We start from the raw sequence: 27,597 nt of genomic DNA, 5'->3' as shown, positions 1-27,597 counted from the left end.
CAGGTTAGGAGAGAGGATGAGAAAGGGCTTGTCGTGGATGATGGTGGATACAATTGGTTGGAGGAGATGAGAGGGAATGAGAGAAGAGGTTGAGTGTAGCTGCTGTGGGGAGTGTGATAGAGAACTAGAGCACCAGTAGTAAAAAGACTGCCTTGTAGTAATGTGGGCCCATCTGACATTAGGTGATGGACATTTATAGCAGATCCAGGCAGCTCACTGTGTGAGATTTCTTCATCATTCTCCTGGAGCTGGCCTATGAGTAGGAACAGAGAAGAGGTAGATAGCAGGGGTCCTCCAGGGTTGTGGCATGGCAAGGCATAGGACAAGGACATTCTAGGTAGACAGGTGAAAGGCATCCTAATGTACAACTGGTTGATTAGAGGGTCAAGATAGATATCACCCCTATTGTGCTTTCATTTTTCTTTTTTTGGGGGTGATATCCTGGGAGAGTACTGGGGTGAATTTGAGGTCATGATGAGGATGAAAAATATGTCTGGGAGAAGTAAAGGCATAAGGAAAAATGGAGTGATAGACAGTTATGGATAAAAGAATTTCAGAATGTATCCCTTCAACAAAGATGATCTCCCAGGGGTTCTCTCTCCTGAATTTTAGTTCTACAAAACCAAATGCCTAGAAGATGTTTCAAACTGTCTCATAAGCATCTCGGACTGAGATGTGAACAATAAAACTTATTCTCTTTCTCCCAAAGTCCATCCCTTTTCCAGATTTTCCTATTTCTGGAAGGATAGTTCCATGCTCCCAGTGCCCCAGATTTGTGATCTCAAAATCCTCCACAACTTCTTCCTTTCTTTCTCACCCGATGTATCTAAATACTTATCAAATCTTGCCATTTCTCCCTACATATCTCTTGCAGCTGACTCCTTTTCTCCAGTCACAGCCACCATCTTGGTTCAGCCTCTCATCATTTTTCACCTAGACTATTGCAGAAGCCTCCCTAATTGGTCCAACTACCTCCTCTCTCCATTTTATCCCCCACAAAGCTGCAAAGACCTAAGCCTAAAGCACAGGATTGATCATGGCAATCCCTTGCTCCAGCACCTCCAGTGACTCTCTCTTACCTCTAGATTCAAATATAAGCTCCTCTTTGGGGCATTAAAGCCCTTCGCAATGTGGTGCAAATCTACCCTTATTCTAGATGTCTCCCTTTTAGATACTTTTTGATCCAGCCTAATTGACCAAGTTCTTGCTATTCTCACACGTAAACTATCAGAAATGTCACCTCCCATCTCCTGGGCAAGCTATGCCCTCCCTAGACCTGGGGTATACTTCCATTCATCAGTTTCAACTCCTGGAATTCCTAGTTTCCTTCAAAGCCCAGCTCAAATGCCATCCCTTACACAAGGTCTTTTCTGACCACCCCCCTCCCCAACTGTTGGTGCCTCTCCCTTGAAATTATTTTATATTTAGTAAGTCCATACTTTTCATATACTTCTATATGTATATGTTGTTTCCCTTGATTGGGCATAAGCTCCTTGAGGGAAGAAACTGTTTCATTTGTTGTGGCTGGTTCATAATAATCATTTAATAAATATTTGTTAATTGAAAAATCAGACAAAAATTTTTAAATAAAAAAGATACTTACCATCAACAAGAGAGGGTATAGATCTTTCATTGTCAGAGTTTGAGAAAAGAATCAACTCCTTGTTGATAAAATCATTGTAAGTCAAATGTTTTGTGGCTGTACCATATAAAAATTGCTAAGAGAAAAAGTATATAGTAATTATTATTGCATTAATTTTACTTCTTACTTTTTTCTTCCCCCAGACCATCACTTAATAACTAACCTCTGGCAGGCCATGTAACCTGCGCTGTCTTCGATCTTCCATGAAATTTGTTAACCATTCTTTACGATCATCAATCTTCTTTTTACTGAATGCCTGAAATATGAGATCATTAAAAATGTTATTTAAGTAAAACTGAGGCTTTACCGGCCAAAACTAAATTTCAGTAATTAAAAACTCTAAATCTAAAATTTGTTTTTAAGAATTTCTTTTTTTTCTGTTTGTGAGGAATTATATTTCTACTATAATGTATTTTGTTCTGCCAAGTTAGTTTTAATATACAGGAGGGCTCTTATGATAAAATGTCAAGCAATTTATGATGACTCTACACTACAAAGCCTGAAAAAATTACTAGATCTTGAGTTGAAAACTTTTTTGGTCATATATCAGCAGTAGGAAACCATAACGGGGAAAGGAAGAAGAGCGAAGGAGCTAATTGTCATACTAGAGTAATAGCTGCATCATCTTCAGGACCAGCATATCTAAACAAAATCCGATGCCTTTCCATGTCAGCAAAATATTCCTTTGCTTCTTTAGCTGTGCTGGTACCCAACCCTACATAATGAAAGAAAAAAATCCATAATATAATATGTTCTGAAGTATAAAGAAAATGTTCTTCAAAATATTTTCCTATTAAAGGAACATTAGAAGCTGTTTAGAACACCCATGTGAAAAACAGTAGCAGTCTCACATAACTTGAAGGACTTGAAACACAAACCTTTGTAGTACTTTATTTTCCAGGCCTTCTGGTTTTCTATATGTTTCTTCCACTCATCAAACTCAGGTATACTGTAGAAGGAAAGCTCCTGCTTATTTCTGCTTGCCTTAAAGATAACAATAAAGGCATTTAGTTTGTCTGTTATGCTTCAGGTTTGCACTATTTTTACGAGTGTTGAATGCAAACCATACCTTTACAATGGGAGTGATGAACTCTTCAAGAAAGCCATGTTTCAAAAGCGAAGGCCAATTATGATGAATAAAATTAATAAGTAAGCCCTTTATATGCGAGCCATCTTGATCCTAAATATTGTAAAAAGTTAAGAAAAACTATAAAAATTTTAGAAAAGACAACCTAAACGCACCAATTTTTTAAAAAGTAAGTAGGAAGTAAATCTTTGTGTACAGAGACAAGATTCTATGATTTTACCAAGTGGTGCAATGGATAGAGCTGGGCTTGCAGTCAGGAAGGCCTGACTTCAAATTTCACTGCAAAAATTTAATAGCTATGTGACCCTGGACAAGTCAAATAATCTATTTGCTCCATATATGTGAACATATACAAATATTCAATAAAATAGAAAACAAAATAAAACAATAAAATCCTGGTTTACATACTGTTTTAAGGTTTACAAAGCACTTTTCTCTTAACAACCCTCTGAGATGGGTAGAGACAAGCATTTTTCCCATTTTTCAGATGAGGAAGCTAAGATTCAGAGGGGTACCATAACTTGACCCAGTCACACAGCTACAAACATTCAGAAACCAGGTCTCCTGACTTCAATTTCAGTGTTCTTTTGATGACAACACATTCCCTTATACTTGTTGAAAGGGGTTGTTGGAAGGGAGAGGTTGGGAGAGGGGAGGGTAGAAAGGAAGAAAGAGGAGAGTCAGCCAGTCAGCCAACAAACATTCATTATGTGCCTACTAGGCTAAGCACTGAGGATTCAAAGGACAAAAATTCAGTGCTTGACCTAACGAAGTCAAAAAAACACAAATAACTATTTCCATACAAAGTATCTACTAAGGAGTACAATGTCAGAGGAAAGGTACTAGTAGCTGGAGAGACCAGGACAGCCCCATCATAGGAGGCAGGAGTTGAGCTGAGTTGGAAAGGAAGTCAGGATGCAAGGTGTTCCAGACATGAGGGGGAGCTAGTGAAATGGTGCAGAGTCAGGTGATGGAAAGTCCTGTGCAAGGAACAGCCAGGAGGCCAATGTCACCAGAGCCTAAAGTGTAAGAAGACTGGGACAAGGTTGTAAAGAGCTTTAAACGTTCAAAAGAGGACATTACATTTGACGCTGGAATCCAGAGGGAGGCAGTGGAGTTCACTTAGTAAAGGGATGACTTGGTCAAACCTGCTCCTTGGTACAATCACTCCCACCATGGAACAGAGAGGGGCTTGAGGCAAGAAGACTATGTTGCCATAGTCTAGGCAAAAGATAAGAGACCTTTAATAAGGGAGTAACTGTATGATTGCAGAGAAAGGGACATATCCAAGAGATGCTAGGAAGGTAGAACAGCAAGTTTTGACAACAGACAGGATATGAGGGACAAGAGTGAGTGAGGAGTTGACAATAACACTGAGGCTGCGAGGCGGGAGAGGAACTGGAAGGATTCTCTCAACACTAATAGGATGGTGCTATCAGCACTAAAAGAAAACTTGGGGAAGAAGGGAGGGTTCAGGTAGAAAGATAATGAATTCTGTTTTGGACATGTTAAGTCCAATGTGCCTATAAGATATCCAGTTTGAAATATCCAAAAGACAGTTGGTGATATAAGGCTGTAGATCAGGGGAGAAATTAGGGCTGGGGATGTGTGTGTGTATATATGTGTATGTGTGTGTGTGTGTGTGTGTGTGTGTGTGTGTGTGTGTGTGTGTGTGTGTGTACACACAAAACATATGTTTTGTATAGAAATGACCCTTGAACCTATGGGAGCTAATGAGATCATCACGTAAGATAGCATAGAGGGAAAAGAGAAGATTCAGGCCAATGACAATGACGGTGGCTTCCTGGTTGTTCCTTGAACCAGATCCTCTCTGTGCAGCTCCAGGCATTTTCTCTGACTGCTCCGCGCCACCTCCCCCACCCCAAGCTTAACCTCCTGGTATCCCTGGCTTCTTTCAAGTCCCAGCTAAAGATCCCATCTCTAAAGGAAGACTTTCCTGATCTCCCTTAATGCTAGTGCCTTCCTTCTGTTAATTATTCTATAACATGTTTGTACATAGTTGCTTGCACATGGTTTCCCTCATTAGAGTGTGAGCTCCTTGAGAGTAAGCATGAACATCTACTTTTGTCTCCCCAGCACTTAGCACAGTGTCTAGCACATAGCAGGTGCCTAACAAATGTTTGTGACTGACTAAGCCTTAGGCTGTACCTCTAGGTAGGGGGCATGAATTACATGAAGATCTAGCAAAGGGGACTAAGAAGCAGTCAGACGAGGACCAGGAAGGAGGGCAGAGACCACCTAGGAGATGGCTATCACCAATTTCAAAACCTGCACTGAGGTCAAGAAGGATGAGGATTAGATTTGAAATCACTGGTAATGTTGGAGAGAGCTGTTTGAGGTGAATGCTGAGATCGGAAAATAGATTGCAGGGGAGTTAGAACTGAGTGAGAAGAGAGGCACCTAGTGCAGACAACTGGCTTTCTCAAGGAGTTCAGCTGAAAAGAGGAAAGAAATGAGCCAATAGTAGAGATGACAGATCAGATCAAGTGAGGGTTTCATAAGAGAGAGCCATGAGAGTGTTTGTAACCAGCAGATCCAGAGGGGCTGAAGATGAAAGACACAGTTGAGATGAGAGCGGGGGCAATCTTCAGAAGAAGATGGAGGGGAGGGGATCAAAGGGGCATGCAGAGGGGTTGGGTCTCTGGCAAGGATAAAGGCCCTCTCTGTCTTCAGCGCGCCTGCTACCCTGCGTGGTTTCACTTCCATGGAACAAGATGCCTCTTCCCAGGATAAGCTTATCACTTCTAACCTCGCCCTGCTGCCAGCTCAAGCCCTGATTGATACCTCCTCTCTGATCAAAAGGCTGAAGGGCAGAGAACCAAATTCACCCCCACACCTTCCTTTGGAGAGGGCAGAACTTGGACTCAGCTTGCTCTGCCTAGCCTCTGCTGCCCTGCCTGGCTCCACCTCCAAGCAACAAGATGCTCCTGCATCAGGCAGCCCTGGTATCCCACTCTTCCCTCCCTACCCCCGCTGTCATGCTTCCTTTTGTGCCTTGTCTCCTCCTTAGCATTGTAAGTTCATTGAGGGAAGGGACAGGCCTTTTATTACTTGTATTCCTAGTACTTAGCACATGTGATAGGCACTTCATAAATGTTCACCGGATTGGATTACATCTGAGATGAGAAGAAGGGGAGAAGAGGGAGCTATCAGGGAATGGCCTCAGTCTTTTTGGTGAAGTAGGAAATGAATTCTTCAGCTGAGAGGTGGAGAAGAAATGATAATGATGGTATTTAAAAAAGAAAAGGGATATCTTAAATCTTATAAAAAGAAAAAAACGCTGCCTCTGACCTCTTGACTTTATTGGTTTGCCTTTCTCACTTCATGTACTATATAGATGACCTCCTTCACCTATGACTTGAAAAAATCATCTGAAATTATGTATGCACATCATTTAGGATACATATATGTAAACACACACAAATCTTTAAATATACATATAATGTTAACTAGTTACAAAGGTTAAGTGTTAACTGGATAAGTCAAACATTAGAATAATGTGTTCTGAAGAAACAAAAATTAGTTGTGCTAATAGCCAAGAGCAAGCTCACAAAATAAAGTCCTAAATAAGAACTTGATCAAGGAACATTAGTTTATAATTAAATGGTAACTTTCAAACTCACCTGATCAGTCATAATCATAATTTTTCCATAACGCAAGGTTTTCAGAGATTCTGCATCTTCATAACTCTTCTTATACTGAAGACCAACTATTTTAATAATGTTGTTGATTTCTGCATTTTCCATAATCTGTGTAAAAATGTTGATGTGCAGTAAGGTGAAAACATATGTTCTGAATAACAAATAGCAAGGCAGAATTTATATGATAGAAATATAATAGTAATTTAATAGCTTTACCTGCTTATGCGAAGCTTCTCGCACATTAAGAATTTTACCCCTAAGTGGAAAGACTCCATATCTGTCTCGTCCAATCACACCTAACCCAGAAACTGCCAATGATTTTGCAGAATCTCCTTCTGTTAATATGAGTGTGCACTCTAGGGAATGTTTACCACCTTACAAAAACAGAAAAAAGAACAAGTCAAAGGGAAGATCCACTAGAGAAAAAGTAAAATATCTTGTTGCTTTGATCATATGAAAACACTGGAGTAACATGTTTATTTAGTAATCAATAGTCTATTAATAATAAAAAAAATGAGTTATGAATTATAAGCCTACATAATTTTCCTTTAAGTTTATTTTTTATTGATTTCTTTCTCAAATCATAACTTTACTGCTCAAGTAAACTTAAAAAACTGGACTGATATTCTGGAGATGTGATATAGAAGCAGGAGAATAACAATAACAAACATCAGTATTAAGTATATATTCTACTGTTTAATATACATAGAAAATAAGGAATAAATTATTATAATGATCAAATCTGATGAAATTTCAATTGATTCAAAGTATTTAACACTAATAGCTATGAAGATAATCATCAAAATCCTGGATTTTAGCACTGGTAAGGACCTTAGATACAATTTAGCACAACCTCCTTATTTAACTAGATAAGTAAAATAAGGTCTAGAATGACCCTAAAGTATTCTGAATTCCTAAATTACTTTCCTAAATTACTTACTTCATAAAAATTAAATTATATAATAATTTAGTGTAATCAACTGAATTTTAGTTGAGTAAAAATTAGTAATCCAGATAGTAGCTTATTCAAGAAATTGAATAAAATTCAATTGACTCAAACACCTCATTTCCTAAAGAATATAAATAAATGGGAAACTCTTAAATTTGTATAATTTAAGTGAAAATACAGAAGTAAAGACTGGTCTTTCATACCTGCATCATTCGCATCATCCAATTTGGGAATGCCTTTGATTTTACTGTACTTGACTGAGGAACACTTCTTGTTCAGTTGAGTCTGAGCTTTAAACTTGACCCAGTTCAGAATACTTTCTATGATACCACAGTTGGAAGCCTAAAAAGAAAAGATTTCCCTACTGGATCACTTAAAAATATTTAGCTAATTTATAAACATGTTATTTGGAATACTGTCATGCTCTAAAGCATTCACTTATGACTAACTTCTACCTTTTTAATTCAACAAACATTTACTAAGCACCAGTTAATGTGTGCATGACCCTATGGGGTGAGTGACAGAAAAGGAATCAATCAACCCTGGGGGATTTCTCAGTAGTGCTCTCAAGTTTGTAGAACACTTTCCAAAGGCTATCTCATTGGATCTTTACAACAACCCTCACAAGTAGGCACTGTTATTATTTCCATTTTACAGACAAGGAAACTGAGGCTCAGAGAGATGAAGTGACTTGATAGTAAGTGCCTGGGGCTGGATTTGATATTCTCCTGCAAGTCTTGTGCTAAATTCTGAGGATGTTAAGTACAAAGAATTAAATAATTCCTACTTGAAAGGGCCTGACATTATAGAGAGGGAATCAGTAAGACTAGACAAGTTCTCTGATGCTAGAAGTGTGGCAGAAAGCGAGAATTTAGTTCTCCTGATGGCCAAATTCACTGCCAAATTTTTAACATTACAACATTAACTTTCTTGGTGCTAGTGTGAAAAAGATAGAAGAGGAGAGGACAATCATTGGGAAGTGATAGTATTGTTTTTTTAAAAAAAAAGCATCAATGAAAACATTTTAAAAATTATTTTAAAACTGGAGAAGAGACATAGATGACTTCAAGGTTATGAGCCTGGTAATGCCTTCAACAAAAAGACAAAAGTTTGTAGAAAAGGTGAGTTTAGAGGGGGGAAATAATGAGCTCTGCTATGAAGATATTAAGATGGCAATGAGACATCCAACTGGAAATACACATACACACGTACAGAGAGAGAGAGAGGCAGAGAGAGAAAGATTTAGGAGTTATTTGCATAAATGATCATTGAACATGTGGATGTAAGTAAGGATATCCAAGAAAAGAGTGTATAGAGAGAAAGTGGTCCAGGACAGAGCCTTGATGTAACCCAGGTTCAAGGAAAGGAGAAAGATGATGAAAAGTAAATCAGATGATCAATTACCATGCTTCCCTACTCAAAAATAAATAAATGAATAAAGCATTTTTTACTCACTGCTTTGAAAAATTTCTCAGATAGCTGACACTTAGACCCAAAGCTTTTGGGCTGCAGGGTCATGTTTTCCTTCGTCTGAGAATCAAAAGTTGGATTTTCAATAAGACAGTTCACAAAAACCCATATGTGATTTTTTACCTGTTAGAGGAAAAGAACACTATGTTGAAAATTTTTCATAACTTTTCAGGGATCTAGGGAATGCATTAGGCACTACTTACTTGAAAGGGCTTCACTGATACTCCAGCTTTGTTCTTTTTCTTAACTACTTCAATCAGTTTGCCAACGATTTGATCCACTACATAATCTACATGCCTTCCACCCTTAAAAAGAAAGAAAAGATCTCAAGCTCTCCACTATCAAATTTCCAGAGTAGCAATTCTCAAAAATCAGGGAAGGCTCCCAGAAGAAACAGAAAGTCAAAATAACCAATTCAGCCACATGCCCTCCTGGCCCAATGACTGCCTCTCTTTTCTAGCTACTGTAAATGCTTCATAGGGTCAAAGCCAACCTTTTACCCTTTCCTGTCTAGGCTCTTTAGACAAAGCAAGGAAAAGTGAGCCAGAATTGGTCTTGCTCCACAGTATGAAAACCCTTGGGAAATCACAGTCCAAATATGATCTGAGTCTGATTTTTCTTAAGAAAAACTATATGTTAAGTTCATGTATAGAACTTCAATCAATCAGCATCTACTAAATGCCTACTATTTGTACTTTTTTGTGGTTAGACCTATGATTTAATCAGACTAGGGAACACCCAACTAAGGAAATTCCTAATATCTAATTCAGTTCAGTAACTTTCCCACAACTTATTACTGGAGCCCAGGTCACACAGTCATATGTTTCTGTGGTAAGACTTGAATACAGGACTTCCTGATTCTGAGGCTGCTGGCTCTCTACCCCTCAGACCAAGGTGCCTCTTCTCACTTTAAACATAGCAGGCACATAATAAAGACAAAAATATCAACTGATTTTTCAACAGCACTTTAAAATTTGCAAACATCTTTATGTCTGTGATCTTTCCATTCATCTCCAACACCAATGAACTAGCACCAGCTTTTATGGGAGGGATAGGCAAGCTGGCCTAGCCCAGTGAGAAAATCACCCCTGCTGGAGAGACAGAAGGCAATGTGTCCTGGTCTGCTCAGATCACTGCCACCAACTTTCCTCAATCTAAGCTTGAGAGTCTAGGGCCCTGCACCCAAGAACCCTAGAGAAAGTAGTATGTGGAACCCCTTCCCTTTGACACCCCACTGGCCCTTTGTCTTGTCTGGCCCTGGAGCCATGATGTAGGGGAAGCAACTCTTTGGATATTTGACTTGAAAAGAAGTTTTCCCTTATGTCAAACCCAAATTTGCCTCTCTCACTTCCATGCACTGCTTTTCTGTCCTTTGAGGTTAAAGAAAAAGGTCAATTTCTTTTCTCCTGTCCTTCAAATAGGTGAAGACCATGATCATGTCACCCCAAGGTTTTCTCTTGTATAGAGTAAACATACTTAGTTCTTTCTACTGATTCTCATACTGTGTGCACTTCCAGACCATTCACCATCCAAGACCCTCAAAACTTATCAATGTGCTTCCTAAAAGGTGGTACATGGAACTGAGCACAAGACTCCAGATGGGTCTGACCAGGACCCAGTCCTTTCCTCTCCTGCCTCCTAGACACTATATGCCTAAGCTAAAACTGCCCTCACTTTCTTGGCTGTGTTACCACACCCATGACTCACATCAAATTCATAAACTGCTAAAATCCCCGTACTTGTTTTCTTCCCCTGGATAAACTAGCATCTCATTATACCTCCCACAATTCTAGGACATCTCCAGGAGGCCTCCAGGCCGAAGCCACTATGGCCCTTTAACTCTGTCCCCCATCACTGGGCTGGAGATGAGCAGCTGTTTGATTCACATGTTCTTCTCTCTTTTTAACAGGGGATAAGCTCTTATCTGTACATGTATTACAGGGAAAAGATAAGTAATACTATACAGACAACACAAAGCTCCTCAAAAGTTGTACAAAACTATTCAGTGTTTCATTTAAAGGTCAACTACTAATTTACAAAATAAACAAAAATAAGGCAATAATCCCAAATTTTTCACCTTACTTGTTGTTTTCAACCTCACACACTAACAAACCTTTATCAGACATATTTAGCAGAAAAACTAGAAAGTTTAGGTCTTAATGTTTTATTTTCCTTGCTATTCTAATAGCAGACTTTCAAATAAACAACAAAACAATCAAATATCAAAAAAGCAATGAGAAAGACAGCAGAGGGACTAGAAAATCCACAAAATGGATAATCATTCCTAAGTAATCCTGAACTGACTAGACTCATTCAAAAGGCAGAGGGAAAATTTTAAATTATTCTAAATTTCATAAATTAATGGCACATATTAATTAAAAATGTGACATTTTCAACTCTTAAGACCTCAGTCATCTACTCCTAATTCACATAAAATAGTTTTGATTTTAAAAAGTCAATCATGACTTAATTAGTTATTTTTACTACTTTGTTATATGGCACAGTAAGATTTTTTTGAAAATTTAAATGACAGTGATGTTAAGTTATTTACAATCATGTCCAACACTTTGTGACCTCCTTTTGGGGGATTTTCTTGGTAAAGATACTGGAGTGGTTTGCCATTTCCTTTTCCAGCTCATTTTGCAGATAAGGAACTGAGGCAGATGGGGTTAAGTGACTTGTACAGGTTCACACAGATGGTAAGTGTCTGAGGCCAGATTTGAATTCATGAAAATGAGTCTTTCGGATTCTCCAATGCTCTACATACTGTGCTACTACCCAGCTGCCCTTAAATGAGGACTCCAAGCATTATTCCAATCCTGGCTGAAGAGTTCAACATTTGTATGTTTACTCACTTTTGTTGTAGCAATACTATTTACAAAGCTGATTTGCTGGAAGCCTTTTTCACTCAATGTGAGACAAACATCCCATCGTTCATTTGCAAGTTCATGAATAACTTTCAGGGCAACCCCAGTTTCATCCAATTTGTCCTTTACGTAAAGGTCTACGTAACTGCGGAATCCATTTACCTACAAGGCCCAAAAAAAGTTGTTGAATCCTACATTGTCAGATCAGAGCAGCAGGTGCACAAGACAGTAGTTGCCTTATGTTTTCTCTATTTCCATTTCTTACTATCAATGGAGCTCCATCCCAAATGATCCCTACCCACCTTTTTTGTCATACTTCTAGACCCATGGGAAGTTGTCCTGTCTTTTACCCACAGCCACTGATTTCCAGTAGCAAGTCAAACAGAAAAGCAAATAAAGCAAAAACCAGATAAATAAATTGATTACAGAAGCATTTACATGATTAAGACTGATTAGGTGAACTGTGAGAAGACTTACAGGCAACTTCTTCCCATTAAACATGACTTTGACCCCTTTGCATGAACCAGCCAAGTCGTAGGCTCTTCTAGTCATGAGGGCCACAATATCTTTGTCGAGCTTTTCCATCTTAAATTTGGACAGATCCGGTTGGAATGTTATACATGTATAGTCATCTCCGTCAAAGTATTTAATTTTGGGCTCAGAAGTCTTCATCATATTATTCACCCAGGTCTTTAAAAAATTCAAATATTATTAAAGCTTCTTCTATGCTTTAAGCACAAAGAACAAAAATATACCTCGTTAAATTTTATGGAAGAGAAGACATAAGCCTTGAACTTCCACAACTATATCCATTTTCTCTTCCACATTAAAGCAAATAAATTAATTTCATACATCTCATAATATGCTGATATTTTTTAACTTTAAACATTCCTATTTTCACTTGATTATTGAAAAACAGAAGGAAAGCAATTTATGTAGCTTAAAAAACACAAAATACTAAATTATCATTAAGAGTACAATTAGTATTTCAAAATTTTTATAGTGAAAAATTTCAAAATAGAGTTAATCTTCTGCAAACAAAAAACACCTATTTTAATTTTTTATTTATATTGTGATGTAAAACATTATATTTTAAGGGTCCCACAGAAATGAAACAAAACATTAAATAAAAGAGGTGTGAAGAAGAATCTGGGTGTCATTAGACTTCTTCCAGGTATTTTGAAATGATTTTACCCTATTAACCGTGCTTTAATAGCAAAAGTTACTCAAAATAGCATATGATTAGAAGGAAGGCTAATGAAGCAGCAATGTTACTTCACACTTGCATGATGTTTACTTTATGTAAGTGTAGGTGTTGACTTAAATTTCTAAAAAAAAAAAAAAGATAAGTGAATCATTTTCTAAGTACACATACCTGTTTAAAACTATGTTTATATTCTTTACTAGCAGTTTCAACTGTAAATTTTGTACTGAAAATATTACAAAGTTTTGCACCATAACCATTACGACCACCTGTAAGAACAATTAAATGAGAAAGTTCTAATCAAACAATTTTAAAGGGAACTTCATCAAACTGGGTATCATAAATTCTAAACAAGTCTATATGCTTTACTTTACAAATCATGACATGCCTGTATCAAAGAAAAGTAGTGTGCTGAAGTGGACAGTGAGTTGACACTGGAATCAGTAAAAGCTGGGTTTACTTCTTTTCTTGGACATATACTAGCTCTGTAAACATGGGCAAGTCCCTTACCTTATCATTCGGTGCCCCAAGGCAACTCTCTAAAGTAAAAGTTAAAAAAAGGAAGGAGTCTTCCTTCACATCACAGGACCAGAACTTATGAGCAGGAAGGGCTTCTGGTCATCTAGTTCCAACAGCCCCCTCCGTGTTTTACAGAGAAGGAAGTCCATCATCTCTAAGGCCAAAGAGGCTAAGTGACTGGCCCAAAGACAGGCAGTAAGTGGCAGAACCGAGACGCTCACTCTAGTCTTTTGACTCTAAACTGAGGGCTCTTCCTACCGTCCATGCTGACATCATACACAAGTAAAAGAAATAGAATTTGACAAGTGAGAAACTGGGAGGATCAGGAAAGGCTTCAAAGAGGAAACGCCTGAGAGCCGGAGAGGAGGAGGGATGCGGGGCACTCATCTACCGCATGGGTGCAGGCAATGAAGCTGTCCAGTGTGGGAAGAGCTGGGGCATCCTACGTGAACAGGAGTAAGAGGAAAGAAGGCTGAAAAGCAAGGCTGGAGCCAAGGACTAGGGGACCTTCAATGGGAGGCAGAAAGAACTGTAGCTTATCCTTGGGAAAATAAGGAGTCACTCTCAAGTGTTTTGAGAGTAGGAGCAATACAGTTAAGGTTGTGGCTCAAGAATCAATCAAGTACCCATGTGGTAGGGATCATGCCTCTGATTGCTGGGGACATAAAGACAAGCAAGTAATTGCCCTGAAGAAGCTTATATTCTGTCAAGGGAAACAAACACGCAGGTATATAAATACATACAAAATATATACAAATTAGATATATAGTAATGGCTGGGGCGGGGATGAGGTGGCAGTGGGGAGGGCAGGGGAGGGTTGGACTAGCAGTTGCAGGAGTTGAAAAGGCCTCATTGTAGGAGCAGTACCTGAGCTGAGAGCTTTGAAGGAAACTAGGGATTCCAAGAGGAAGAGGGAGGGCCTTCCAAACATAAGGTACCAATGGATACAGAAGATGGCATGTCAGGTATTTAGAATAGTGAAAAAGCCAGTTTGGTTGAACTATACTGTGCATGAAAGGGGGAATAATGTGTAATAAGGCTGCAAAGATACATTAGAAACAGGTGGTAAAGAGCCCTGGATGAGAAACAGAAGAATTTCTATTAATTTGGTCCTAGAGGTGATGGGGCCACTGCCATTTACTGAGGGATGTTATCAGACTACTTTAGGAAAAGCACTCAGGCAACTATGTGGAAGAGAGGAACCAAGTACGAGGCTACAATAATCCAGGCAAGAAGTAAATGGAAATCATGACTTACTGAAGTACAGAAGTAAAATGGTTCTACAGACCCTCCCAACTTTATAATAACTTTGAGTATATATACAAAATGCTTTATATGTCACTATGTCCAGTGAACATGTGAAATTCACGAAATTTATATTTTCTATCAACATCCTTCAGCTCTTCCATAATCATAATTTGCACTACTTCCCCAGTTTATTAATAGTTCATGAGCTACAAGGAAGTAGCAAAATCAACTTTATCAAGGTAAATTAAGGAAAAAAGTGTACACATAATCCCCATCATCAAAGCACATTCAACTTTTTTATGGTATTGTTTATGATACTATATTGTAAAGCAGGAGTCATCAAAACCATCTGGTATTGGTTTAAAAACAGAGAGGTAGATCAATGGAACAGAGTAGACAATGTCACTTGATAACCCAATGTTGGATAAAGCAGAAAACATAAAAAAACTTAGCAAACGACTCCCTGTCTGACAAAACCTGCTGGGAAAACTAGAAAGCAATCTGCCAGAAATTAAACTTAGACCAATACGTCACACTACATTCCACAATACATTCTAAATGGATATGTGACCTTAAAATTAAAGATCCTACTATTTAAAAAAATTAGAAAAGATCATATTACTCTCTTAGCTATGACAGGAGATGAGTTTTTAAACAAACAAGGAACAGAAGCAATTACAATTTTTTTAAAAGAGAGATAACTTTGATCACATGAAGCTGGAAAGCTTCTGCGGACAAAAATGATGCACCTAGAATGAGAAGGGAAGTAGTCAAATGGGGGAAAAACTTTGTATCAAATTTCTCTGACAAGAATTTTATATCCAAGATATATGAACTAACAACACACACACACACAAAAACAAACAAACAAACAAAAAACAAACAGAACACACTAGTCCCCAATAGATGTGGTCAAACAATATGAATAGTTTTTTTTTAATTACAAAGTATCCACAACCACAAATGCTCCAAAATCTCTAATAAAAAAGAAAAGTGTAAATCAAAATAACCTTGAGGTTTCACCTCCCACCCAGACAACTGGCGAAGAGGACCTAAAAAAATAATAGCCAGGTTTGGAGGGAAGATGGGCACGCTGGAGCACTGTTGGTGGAACAATTTGGAATTATGTCAATAAAGTGACTAAAATGTCCATACCCTCTGACCTGGAGATTCCATTACCGAGTTTATATCCCAAGGAGGACATTTTAAGAAGAAATCTGCACATATAACAAAATACTTACAGTAGCACTTTTTTGTGATTGGCAAAGAATTGGACACAAAATAGATGTGACACGTGAATGTAATAAAATATTATTGTGGTATAACAAATTATGTATGTGATGAATATAGAGAAGCACGTAAAGATCTACATGAACATTTACAGAATGAAGTAAGCGGAGCCAAAACAAAATATGCACAATAAATTTTAAAATGTATTTTTCCTTTTCTCTCTCTTTTTTTTATCCAAAAAAAATTCTCCTTGTTTATGGGATGGCTAGTTTGGGAAGGGAAGGGAAGAGGATACTGAGGGAAACTATGGTGATTTAAAAAAAAAGAAATCGGTTAAAAATGTTTTTTAAAAAAATATGTGGTTTGCCTCACTAGTATGAACCACTGTGGACTGGGGTTAAACCAAAATGTTAACACTAAAATCATGAAATAAGAATGGCAAAGTTTTTTTTTTTAAAGACCAAGGATACTGTCAACAACACAGTGTAATGATACATTTTAAGAATCATGGTTTTAAATTATCACTTTTAATTTATTATGATAACATTCTTATAGGATTGTGTTTTATAGATTACAAAAAAACATTTTCCAGATACAAAACTTTGTTTTATGTGAAACTATCTCGATATAACAAAAGTAAATTAACAACAAATTATGTTAATAGAAGGAAAAAAAATTTAGTCACAATGCTTAGGAGTAATTTACCTGTAACTTTTTTCTCATCATCATCATAGTTACTAGATGTTAAAAGCTGTCCAAAGATTAAAGCAGGAACATAGACTTTTTCTACTTTGTGTTCCACTACAGGAATGCCTTTTCCATTATTCCAGATGCTGATAATGTTAGATTCACTGTAAATAAGTAAGGAATCACATTTAAAAAAATGCTCCTGCATATTTGTTTTAAAATATCATCTCTGCAAAGATAAAGCAATCAAAATATGCTGTGATAATACCCAAAAAAAGCTACTTTTCCAACTTAAAAGTCACTGATCATTTTATAAGAATACAGTATTTAAAAACTGGATGAGACCTTAGAGAGAACAACTAATATCCTCATTTTGCTAAATAAGGAAACAGATCCAGAGAAGTAAAAATAACTTGGCCAGATCAACAAGTTGCAAGTGACAGAACTCTTTTTAAAAATGGTTTTAAGAATTTAGAGCACTTATTTAGAGCACTATTTTCAGCTTCAGGTCATGAATCTGAGGAAGGTCTAAAAAGATTTTCAGGTAGAAGGTGTGGAGGGGTAGAGGGAAGTCCCTTAGACGAATACAAAATAAAACAAGGACCTGGTTTAATTTTGATTTATGGACAGGAAAGAAATATAGGAGACTAGATCTAGGGCTGGAGATCCTTGGAACTTCTGTCATCACATGCTAAAGAAACACACGAAGGTCTATTTCTCTATTATATGAATCACAGTTATAGATTATAGATTAAAGAACCTGATTAAAGAACTTCATCAGTTCTTTAAAAGTTAAAACAGTAACTATTCTAATTTCTTTTTCAGGGTTTAAGTCACAAAGTCTCACTACTACCCCCTCTGAGATTGATTTGAGAAAAGATTGGGTGTCATGTTAGCTACTACTCATTTTGGAGGTACTGCCTTAAAAATTACTGCCACTTTAAATCTAAATAATCTGCTTTACATCATCCTCAACAAGTGATGATCTAGCCTTGATGAGAAGACTTCAAGTGAGTGGCAATTCACTACATCTTAAGGCAGCCCACCCCATTTTACCTTTGGTGTACTCTAGATGTTGAGGAGATTTCCTAAGACTGAGTCAAAATTTGCCTATCTGCAATTTTCAACCACTGCTTCTAAGTCTGCTCACTAGGATCAAAAAGAACAAGTCTATTCACTATTCCACATAGTCCTTCAAACACCTGAAGAGAATGATCACCAAATCTTCTCTTTTCCAGGAGAAACACCCCCAATTCCTTCAATCAATTCTTATATGGCATGACCTCAGGACCATTCACCACACAGCTCACCCTCCAGGTTATCAACATATTTCCTAAAATGTGGCCCCCAGAACTAAACACAATACTTCCAGATATCATCTAGCCTGGGTAGTATTTGCATTATCCATTAAATTTTCTCTTACTAGATTTGACCCAGCGCTCTGGTCTGCCAAAATATTTCAGATCTAGACTTCCACTTAATGTGTTACCTATCCCTCTTAGGTTTGTACCATCAATAATACCATAAGCATGTTATCTATATATTTATTAAAGAAAGTCATTTATTAAGATGTTAATCGTCAGAATACCAAGTACAACACATCCACTAGACAACCCCTTTCAAGCTAATATTGAAACATTAACAAATATTCTTTGGGTTTGATGAATATTTTAGTACAGTGAAATATTAATCATTACATTATATTAAGAATTTGTTGTTACACCTTTTTTCTTTCAAACTCACATACTAAAATAAAAACACATTTATTAATTAAATTGCCTTTCTTAAATATGACCACACAAAATTAAGTATAGGCAATAACCACTCTGTCCAACATCTGTTTTTAGCCGTCTTGCCATAGAATCTCTTGCCCTTTAGATCAGATCAACTTATTTCATTTACTGACTTGCACTGATATTTAGCTTAAAGTTAGATAGCTTCCGTTTGTGTTTCATTTATGATCTTAACTGTAGGTCCAGTGTGACTCACTAGGCACTTGGTGCTGCCCTCGCGTAAATTCAGTTTGACCAACCTGTGATTCCACAATTTGGGGAGTGTCCAATGACACACTTCCATAGGACCTGCTCTATAATTTATGATCTTAGACAACTGCCTGGGACACCAAGAGGTGCCTTTTTGGTGACTTGTCTCTTATCTGACTCTCCATACACATTTTTATGGAAGTATTATTAAGTATTTGGTATCCTATTAAAAGATTCAGTTATTATAAAAAGTAAAATGAAAACAAAACAAAAAGCTTCAGAAGTAACTTAGTTTACTAAAAGCAAAATAAGCAAATAAAAGCAAATACTTCTGTCTCTCAACTTATCTAAAACTGAATTTATTATCATCTCTACCCAAAACTAACTTCCTTTCACTATTTCTCAATCTCTTATCACAAGGGCAAAAGCGTTCTCCCAATCACCCAGTCTTGAATCTTAGGGCCATTCTGTCACACACACACCCCAACAGTGCTCCAGTTCTCCTACTTCTATGAGCTGCTCCTCCTTCCTCTAGTTTAGATAACAAAGTTTCAAAGGCTGGTAATTACCTAGGGTGCTATCTTTAAGATACATCAACAAAGACTTGATATCTTTTGCAGCCTGAATAGTTTTGAAACTTTGTTGAATTTGGAGATGATGTTGAGCTCTCTGCTTCCTGACAGAAAACACCCACTTAGTTCATACAATCAGTTTAAGGCTGTAAAAGATATCAGGCCCTAGTTATTTTAAAGATTCCTACTACCTTAGATAACTACCAACAGATTATTTTAACGTTGATAACTCTTCTAATGAATTTAATTTCCTTTCACACAAGGTTTCTCCAAATTTTACAGTTTTCTATAACAGCGGTAGGTATAGTACAAGAACACAGTCATCCCTCGTATAATCTGTTCTTGTTTTTTATTAACCCTAGTTATTCTGATATCTATTATCCCCACAGTTCAGGAGACCATGAAGAGAGAGAATAAGGTCTAGATGGTGTTCTCTATATGCTCAACCTATATCCTACTAAAATTAGTTTTAATATCTTCTTTACATAAGTTATACAAAATTTTAAGCAAAAAAGTCATTGTAGGGAACTATAATAAAGCAAAATCTAAATAAATGCCCAGTTATTAAAGCAACTGTCTCCCAATGAAATTTGCTATAAAAAGCATTTCAACAAGAAATCAGGGTTTAGATACATAACAGAAATAAAGAAATGTCAAAGTTATCCTTTGTCTTCGTGAAAGAATACTCAATTCACATGCCTCTAAAAAGCAAAATAACTAAATAAGATAATTAATTCAGCAAAATTGCATAGATGAACTTTGGTAGTAGTCAAGTCCAAAAGTCACCAGCTCTGATACTCAATGCCTGCCTACTTGACATTTAATTCTTTGTGAAATCTCACTGCTGCAAGAGAATCTTTGAACTGTGTTATGGAAGTGATATTTCATAAACAGAATCAAAGAATCTCAAAATTGGAATGAACCTCTGAGGCCACCTGGTCAACCCACCTCTTCCCCAACAACACACCCAATAAGTTATCAGCCTGCTTCTGCTTAAAGATCTACTTACATGGCCTACTCTACTTCTGGATAACTCTTTGTTGGGAAGATTTTCCTTTTACATCTAAGCTAAAACTGGTCCTCTGTAAGCAAAAGCTGTCAAATCCTTCTTCCACAAAAGAATTTTTAAGATGGCTATTATGTGCTCCCTCCATCTTATCTTCTCTAGGATAACCATCCTCAATCTTTCAATTACTCTTCATGTGTCAGGATCTCAAGACATTGTCATCCTGATCCCTTTTCTGTGGATACCCTCAACTTTATCATTTCCCTTCCAAAAATGGAGCATGCAGAATTGAACACAATATTCTAGCAGTCTCCTAAGGTCAAGATCAGTGGGGATATCACCCTCTTCATTCTGAATACCATGACTCTCATAGTGTAAATAATATACTGCCAGAAATCACAGCTCTCAGTGGTCAGCTGATCTAACCAATATATGGCCATTTCTTCTTGGATGCTTACCATCTGCATTACCCAGGGCAAGTTTCTTAACCCCCTGAGGCCTCAGTGTCCTCTAAGGACCCTTCAAGCTCTAGATCTGTGAACCTATGAATCTTCAGAATATTCACAAAGAACACAGACTCTCATAGTTGAAAAAGACCTAAAGAAACACACAGATCAATCCAGAAAAGAACAAGAATTCCTTTTTGCAACTTTTTAAGTCAGTTTTGTTCCTGAAGACCTCTTAAAATGGATAGACCACTATTTCCCAAAGCAGTTCCATTGCACTTTTGGCTAGCATTAATTTTAAGTTCTTCCTCACATTTAACTTAGATCACCCTTCCTGAAATTTCTACCCAGTGTCCCCTCTTCTGTCCTGTGGGGCCAAACAGAAGAGTTATCCTTTTCTACATGATGGTTCTCCAAATACCTGAAGACAGTTAGGTCCCCTGTGGTCTTTTTTCTAAGCTAAAACATCTCCTCTCCCCAGTTGCTTTAACTGATTGTTACATGGCATTATCTTGAGGTGTTAATCACCCGAGACATGCTCTAGCTTACCAGTGCAGGTAGACCTTCCACTGACATAGATCACAACACTTCCATGTCTTGACTGACGGTCTTCAATGGTTGAAATTAATCATCCTTAAACTGGGGCATCCAAAACTGAATACAATACTCCATGTGTACCCTGATCAAGGAAAAGGACTATCTCTTCCCATGTTCTGGACACTATATCTTTCAATGCTTCCAAAAACTTCATTAGGGTTTTTTGTTTGCTATCACACTATCAACTCCTTGTGCTTGTAATCCACTAAGCCCTCTAGATCTTTTTGATGACATGCTCTCTAGCCATACTTCTTATTCTTATTAGGTCAATTTTTGAAACCCCTATTAAATTTCATTATATTTCCTTTGCATCCTTGTTTGCTGGAATCTTTTGAGATGTTGACTCTGTTATCCACCAAGTTAGCTATTCCTCCTAGTTCTGCATCATCTATAAATTTGGCAAGTGATCTATGCTTTCATCCAAGTGACTGATAAAAATGACAAATAACACAAGACCAAAGGTAGAATCCTAGAACATTTTGCTAGAGACCCCTTTGAGGAGCCATGATATTCCCAATCTATTAGACTTAGAGAAATTTGTCATAGGGACATTATTTTATTCCTTTTTTCCTTGTACCTTCTAGATACATGTCGGTTTTAAATTGACTGTATGAACATTTAAGTGGGCTTTTCCGGCAGGAAGTGGAGAGCTCAGCATCATCTCCAAATCAAACAAATAAAGTTTCAAAACTAGTCAGGCTGCAAGTCTTTGTTAATGTATCTTAAAGATGTTTATTCTCCCAGATAACTACCAGTAACCAAACCGTTTTAATGTAATGAACTGAGATAACTCTTTTAGAGAATTTAATGTTGAAAACAATTTCATTTGTTAAAAAGGTTGCTAAACAGGTACCAAAGAAAGCCCTTGTTAAAACAGGATTATTTTTTTGCATATAATTTGTTACATAAAATTAGGAACAACCATAGCAATAAAGTATTGTTCCAAGGTTCATCCTTACAGACATTAAAACAGTTTTGACATGTAAACCTATCTTTATAATGTTATTCACTGTAGTAGTATTTTACGTGAATTTCAGAAAGTATATGTGTTGGATTAATGGGGCAAGAAATGTTATTGCTTAGCAGATATAAGCAGGTATGCAGTTATTCAACTATCATATTAAGCACTCATTTAAGGAATGCATCATTTTCTCTTCACTTTCAGTATTCTTTTCTATACTCTGAATAAGAAAGCTAAAGATGGCTGCCTTCACTTACAGATAGTAAGTACTTTATGATATTTACTAACACTCCTCAAATGTAACATATGGTTAAATGAATTTTTTGTTTTCAAAAACTTTACCAAAATTGGGAGGCAAAAAGAAGCAATGGAGGCTAGAAAATGTCTTTATTCCTTCCCTAATTTTGACCTTCTATTTATGAGATTATTAGACTGTGCCAAGTCTCACTGATAAGAAAAAAAACTTCAACAACATGACTATGTGGCAGTAATGTCATAAAAGATAGGAGAAATGAAACCAAAAATCATTTTTATTGTGGGGTTAATAAAAAAGAATATTATCCAAAACTAGATTACTGACAACAAATGTTCTCAGTCCACTCATTTTTCTTTATTTTTAATGCCAATGTTGAATTACTAAGTATGATATTATGAAAGATAAGTATAATCTAAATTTTCACAAAACAGATGCTTGTGAAAACAAAATTATTAAAAGAACAATAAACTCATACGATTTAGAAAAATCCATTATTCATTTCACTATATGCAGTGAATTTGATTAGGAAAACATTCTGCAAATATTCTACAGTGCAAACAACAGGCAGGCAGTCTACAAATTACGAATAAGTTATATTCCAAAATTCCTTTGAAAATCAGTTGCTTATGACTCAGAAAATTATTTCTTATAACTTGTAATTTAGGTACTAAGTCAGCCCCCAAAAGCCTATTGATTTCATCCTTCAATCCCAAATTCCCTTGAAACCTTTCAAGTCTGAGTTACACTGAGCCCTGTGTAGGTGAGAATGGCAAAGAGTGTGGTGGGAAGATAGGCAGCTTCCATTGTGACATGGTTAGCAGAAGGTCTGGCAAGAAATGAGTAAGAAAGCCATAGAAGAAAAGTTTCTAGGAACAAAAGGTGAACATTACTGGGGAGGGCTCTAGAAGCACATGGCTTTGTTGCAGGGTATAGCTCAAGTAGCACAGGGTTCCAAGAGAAGGTGGGATGAGTTTGGGGAGACACACAGCCAAAGACTCTACTTCTGAGGTAGTGGGGAATAACTCAAACAGCAGCAGGCTTCCACAAAAGGAGGAACTGATTAATAGGAAAGAAATCATTCAGGGAAATGAAGTAGCAATAGCTATTCACACATACAGGTGACTCATAAGCTGCACGTTCATTAGTCAGGAGCCACGTGTATGAAACAACTTACTTAGCTGGGAAAGCTCGCTAAAGTAGCCTAATGATAAATACTTACGGATCAATAGAAATTTTGATACAGGTCATGTTCTTATCCCTCTGTTTATTGTCAGCTGCATTAACTACAAAATTAAACACTTTGGTGAGAACAGTCAACTATTTAAGTAAATGTGTAAAGCTCTATTAAAAACAAATACATACATAAACAGTGAAACATTGCAAAAGAAATTTTTTTAAGTTACTATTAGCATTCATTACAAAATTAAAGCAACATCACATTCTAACATTTTGAGGATTACTTTGAAATCAAAATGAAGCATTTCAACTGAACTAAAACGGGGAAAAGTTAGTTACAAATAAATATAAAAAGCAGTAAAATTGAAATTCAGTCCCTTCAAACAGCATATGTTATACAAAACGTAGTTATGGCATTTATATGATAAGATCACAGCTTGCAGTTTAAAAAATGTTAAGTTCAATCTTTTCATCATGAGGTTAAAAAAAACCACCTAATTTAACTGATTTCAGTCAAATCAGCCAGGAAAAACAACCAATTTTTTGAGGAGAATATAGATTAATCCTATACATTTGTTGTCATGAGTATTCTAAGAACAATTCAAAAATGACTAATGCTAAAAATACTCTAACATTCTTTACTAGTGCATTAATTTCAAAACAAGTTCACTAGAACTCTAAATTACATAAACAACCTGTCTTTGAAAATGATACACTGGAAACCTTGTAACTGGAGACATTAAGCCCTGTAGTCTTAATTGATCACTGTAACCCACAAGCATGTAACTTGAAAGGAATATTGCTGGGTACGTGGGGACGGGGTTTAGGAAATGGAAAGGAAATGGAAAACATGGTTAGGGTTAGCCCTGAAATACTCCCCTCAACACATGGAGCTGAAAACTGAGGAAGAAGGAATGAATAGGGGACCCAAGCCTTTTCCATCTAATTATTCTAGTCTGGGTAGCCTTCAGAGCAAGTAGTAAGAGACTCCAAGCACGCAAGAGGCAAAGGCCCCTTGCTCAAAAATACCTCCCCCTTTTACCACACAGATTGATTTTAGTTAACAATCTCTCCTTTTAAAATACAAACATCCCCTGAGAGGGTTGTCACATCTTACTGTGATTTATAATAGAATCATGGAGATGAAGAAAGCAGGGCCAAGAGAGATTAAATGCCTGGTCCAAGGTCATATACAGAGTAAGGCACTGGGACTGAGAAACAAAATCTCCTATATTCCAGATCGTCATTCTTTTTATTATACAATTTCCCTTCCAGAACCTGGACTTGAGAGCTGGTGATTAGAATTAAATTAGAATGTTAATATAAGGGATATAAGCCAGGAGAAGTAACTACACAACATAGGGAAGACTAAGCTAGACACACCAGAGGGCTTTGGAAAGGAAAGAATGGATATAAAATTTAAATAAAACAAGTATCTGTCCCCTCATGGAGCTTACAGTCTAGTAGGGGGATAAGACACAAAAACAAATGATTAAATCAACACTATTACTCAACTGCATTACAGAGTTAAGAACAAAATGCTATGTAAGGTCTGAAAAAGTGAGACACGACAGGGAGAGAAATCAGCAAAGGTTTTATATTAGGAGGTAGAATTTGATTTGGGTTTTAAAAGATGGAGATTAATTCATCAGGCCAATGGTGAGAGATAAGCTGTCCTGTGTACCTGGGACAGCATGAAAAAAGGCATAGAAATGCGAAAGCACAATAGCATTTTGAGAGGACACAGAGTGGTTCAATCTGGTTGGAGTGTAGAGTAAATGGAGGAAAATAATACAAAATTAGTCTACAAAAACAGAACATACCAAATTATGAAAAGCCCTGAAAAATAAGCAAAGGAGTCTGAACTTTACTTAACAATACAGAGACTGAAATTTTGAGCAGAAGGACAAGTTTACTTGAATGAAGACTGGGCTTTCAGCTAAGTTGAAGTTATTGGGAGAAAGGGCTGTGATGATAAGAGTAGCTAACTTTCAAATCACACACACACAAAAAGCCCCCAAAGGCCGTTTTTAGCACACATCCCTCCAAAATGAAAAACTCCTTATTTTTTTTGGTAAACATGATAATGATTAAAACAGGAAAGGTGGATAAAAATTCAGACTAATGGAAACTGTTTATAACTTCTTCAAAGATGCATACAAATACAATATATTAACATAGTATAACATTTCAGCTACCCTGTAAGCACTCTGAAGTAGCATGAGCATTCAGTGTGTGATGTCCCTTGGGAACCCTGTGTAAATCAACGCTATGGAGCTCTGAGACCTTACAACTACTTAACAAAAGAGAGAACTTGTCTTAATTCTTTAAAAGGTACTCACCAAGAATTTCATCAAAGATTTTGTATAAGCCTGGTACAAAAGTAACTTCTCTGCAATTCATTCCTACATCTTCATCATAAACCCACATTGACTGTACAAACAAAATTCAAAGAGAGTATTTTACTACATGTGTCAGTAGTATGCATTTTACACAATCCAAAAACCACATTCTACCATTGAAAATTTTGCTTAACTTCACCTTCCACAAACTTAGTCCATTAGAGTTAGAAAAGGGTGAATTACTTTCATGAACTAAATGGTGTTATCCTCTTTTCCTTTTTCTAACCTAAGCATCCATAAAATTGAGAAACTGCTCATTCTGTATGACCTATTCTTATATACATTCTTATATAAAATTGTTCAATTTTTAATATAAGGCAGAAAGACTGACTGGAAATTCAAACATTCCCTACCTCAGTATAATACTTCAAAAGATTCATAATTTCACTGGTGTGGATGTTTATTCCACAAATGTAAATCACAACCCCTCCACACTTTAACAGATAGTCTTTTCATGAGTTTTCACGGCCAAAAAAATTCATCACCTGATGATCAACTTTCCAGTGATCAGCTTTTCTTTATTTCACTACACTGCTCCTCTAATAATAGCCAGTTCAATGCTTGGGCTATGGGCTCACTTTGGTAAGGTCAGCTAGATCGATATATAAAAAGTAAACAGTATTCAGCTGGCTTACCCTTGGAGTGCTGAGGGTCACCTGCCACTGCACTGAGGCAACTTAGTAGAGGTACCTCAATATAACTAAATCAAATAATAATGAGACAAACAACCACCTACATTTTAGTCTTTTAATCAATTCAGAGTGTTTTTCCATTCATTAGCTTAATTCTATACATAACTTAACTTCTCGAAATAGGGGTGATACCATGGCTCTATAGAAGAATCATCAAAAGGCCATAGATTCAGGGGAAACTAGGTGAAGCAGTGGATAGAGCACCAGCCCTGGAGTCAGGAGGACCTGAGTTCAGATCCGGCCTCAGACACATAACACTTACCAGCTGTGTGACCCTGAGCAAGTCACTTAACCCCACTGCCTAACCAAAAAAAAGGCCATCAATTCCCTTCTAGCCAACAAACTACTCTGCATATGGACAAAGGTCTGGACAAGCATGAGACTATTCACAATCAAACAAGCAGATAGTTTACTTCAAAGGTCTGACTCATGGGGCAAAACGTACAATTGAAAGTTATTTTCACACCCACTGAGTGAAGTTTGGTACTCTGGCAAGATCTCTCTTAAAGCCACAATTAAACCATCTACAGGAAGGATGCATAATTTCCATTCTCTCAGAATTGTACTATCACACAGTGTGAATTTTTGGGGGAAAAAAATTTATACTCATTAACATGCTATACACTAAAATGATATGAGACCTTAAAATGGCCTCCAAAGAAATTGGTATTCTTTTCAGTAGTCTATTTAATGACTAGAACTACAATAAACCCCCAAATCATACTCTTTTTAATTTCTACAATATTATTCTATCTGCACACAAAATAAAGGTAAGTTTCTGATTCAGAATTCCCTCAATGCTTGTCTTGAAGGATTATTGGACTTTTTTCTTTCATTAAAACAAATTTTCTCTAATTTATATAATGATCAGATGGAAAATAAAGGCTTTTAATTTTTACATACCTAATCAGTCATCAAAGAATCTCAAAGGAATAAAATTCC

The 27,597-nt window shown here is 36.8% G+C and overlaps 1 protein-coding gene across 2 annotated transcripts in view; it reads right to left on the bottom strand.

Annotated features, from left to right (window-relative positions):
• Window positions 1-27,597, bottom strand: part of TOP2B (DNA topoisomerase II beta) — an 88,546-nt gene that overhangs the window by 43,115 nt on the left and 17,834 nt on the right. For both annotated transcript variants that reach the window (XM_020971095.2, XM_020971097.2), the window contains exons 3-18: window positions 25,904-25,994; window positions 23,605-23,668; window positions 16,584-16,729; window positions 13,053-13,150; window positions 12,155-12,367; window positions 11,666-11,839; window positions 9,014-9,115; window positions 8,796-8,933; window positions 7,544-7,682; window positions 6,608-6,765; window positions 6,374-6,499; window positions 2,712-2,822; window positions 2,521-2,626; window positions 2,248-2,357; window positions 1,806-1,898; window positions 1,604-1,718 (exon numbers count right to left, since the gene is read on the bottom strand). In XM_020971095.2, the coding sequence (XP_020826754.1) occupies window positions 1,604-1,718; window positions 1,806-1,898; window positions 2,248-2,357; window positions 2,521-2,626; window positions 2,712-2,822; window positions 6,374-6,499; window positions 6,608-6,765; window positions 7,544-7,682; window positions 8,796-8,933; window positions 9,014-9,115; window positions 11,666-11,839; window positions 12,155-12,367; window positions 13,053-13,150; window positions 16,584-16,729; window positions 23,605-23,668; window positions 25,904-25,994 (1,984 nt within the window). The remainder of the gene's footprint in view (window positions 1-1,603; window positions 1,719-1,805; window positions 1,899-2,247; window positions 2,358-2,520; window positions 2,627-2,711; window positions 2,823-6,373; window positions 6,500-6,607; window positions 6,766-7,543; window positions 7,683-8,795; window positions 8,934-9,013; window positions 9,116-11,665; window positions 11,840-12,154; window positions 12,368-13,052; window positions 13,151-16,583; window positions 16,730-23,604; window positions 23,669-25,903; window positions 25,995-27,597) is intronic.

Source organism: Phascolarctos cinereus, unplaced genomic scaffold (genome assembly GCF_003287225.1).
Source record: "Phascolarctos cinereus isolate Bilbo 61053 unplaced genomic scaffold, phaCin_HiC Scaffold_1;HRSCAF=81, whole genome shotgun sequence".
In the NCBI taxonomy this organism is placed as follows: Eukaryota; Metazoa; Chordata; class Mammalia; order Diprotodontia; family Phascolarctidae; genus Phascolarctos; species Phascolarctos cinereus.
Note: the sequence above shows the minus strand (reverse complement) of the source record. Positions and strands in the feature narration are given on the sequence as shown.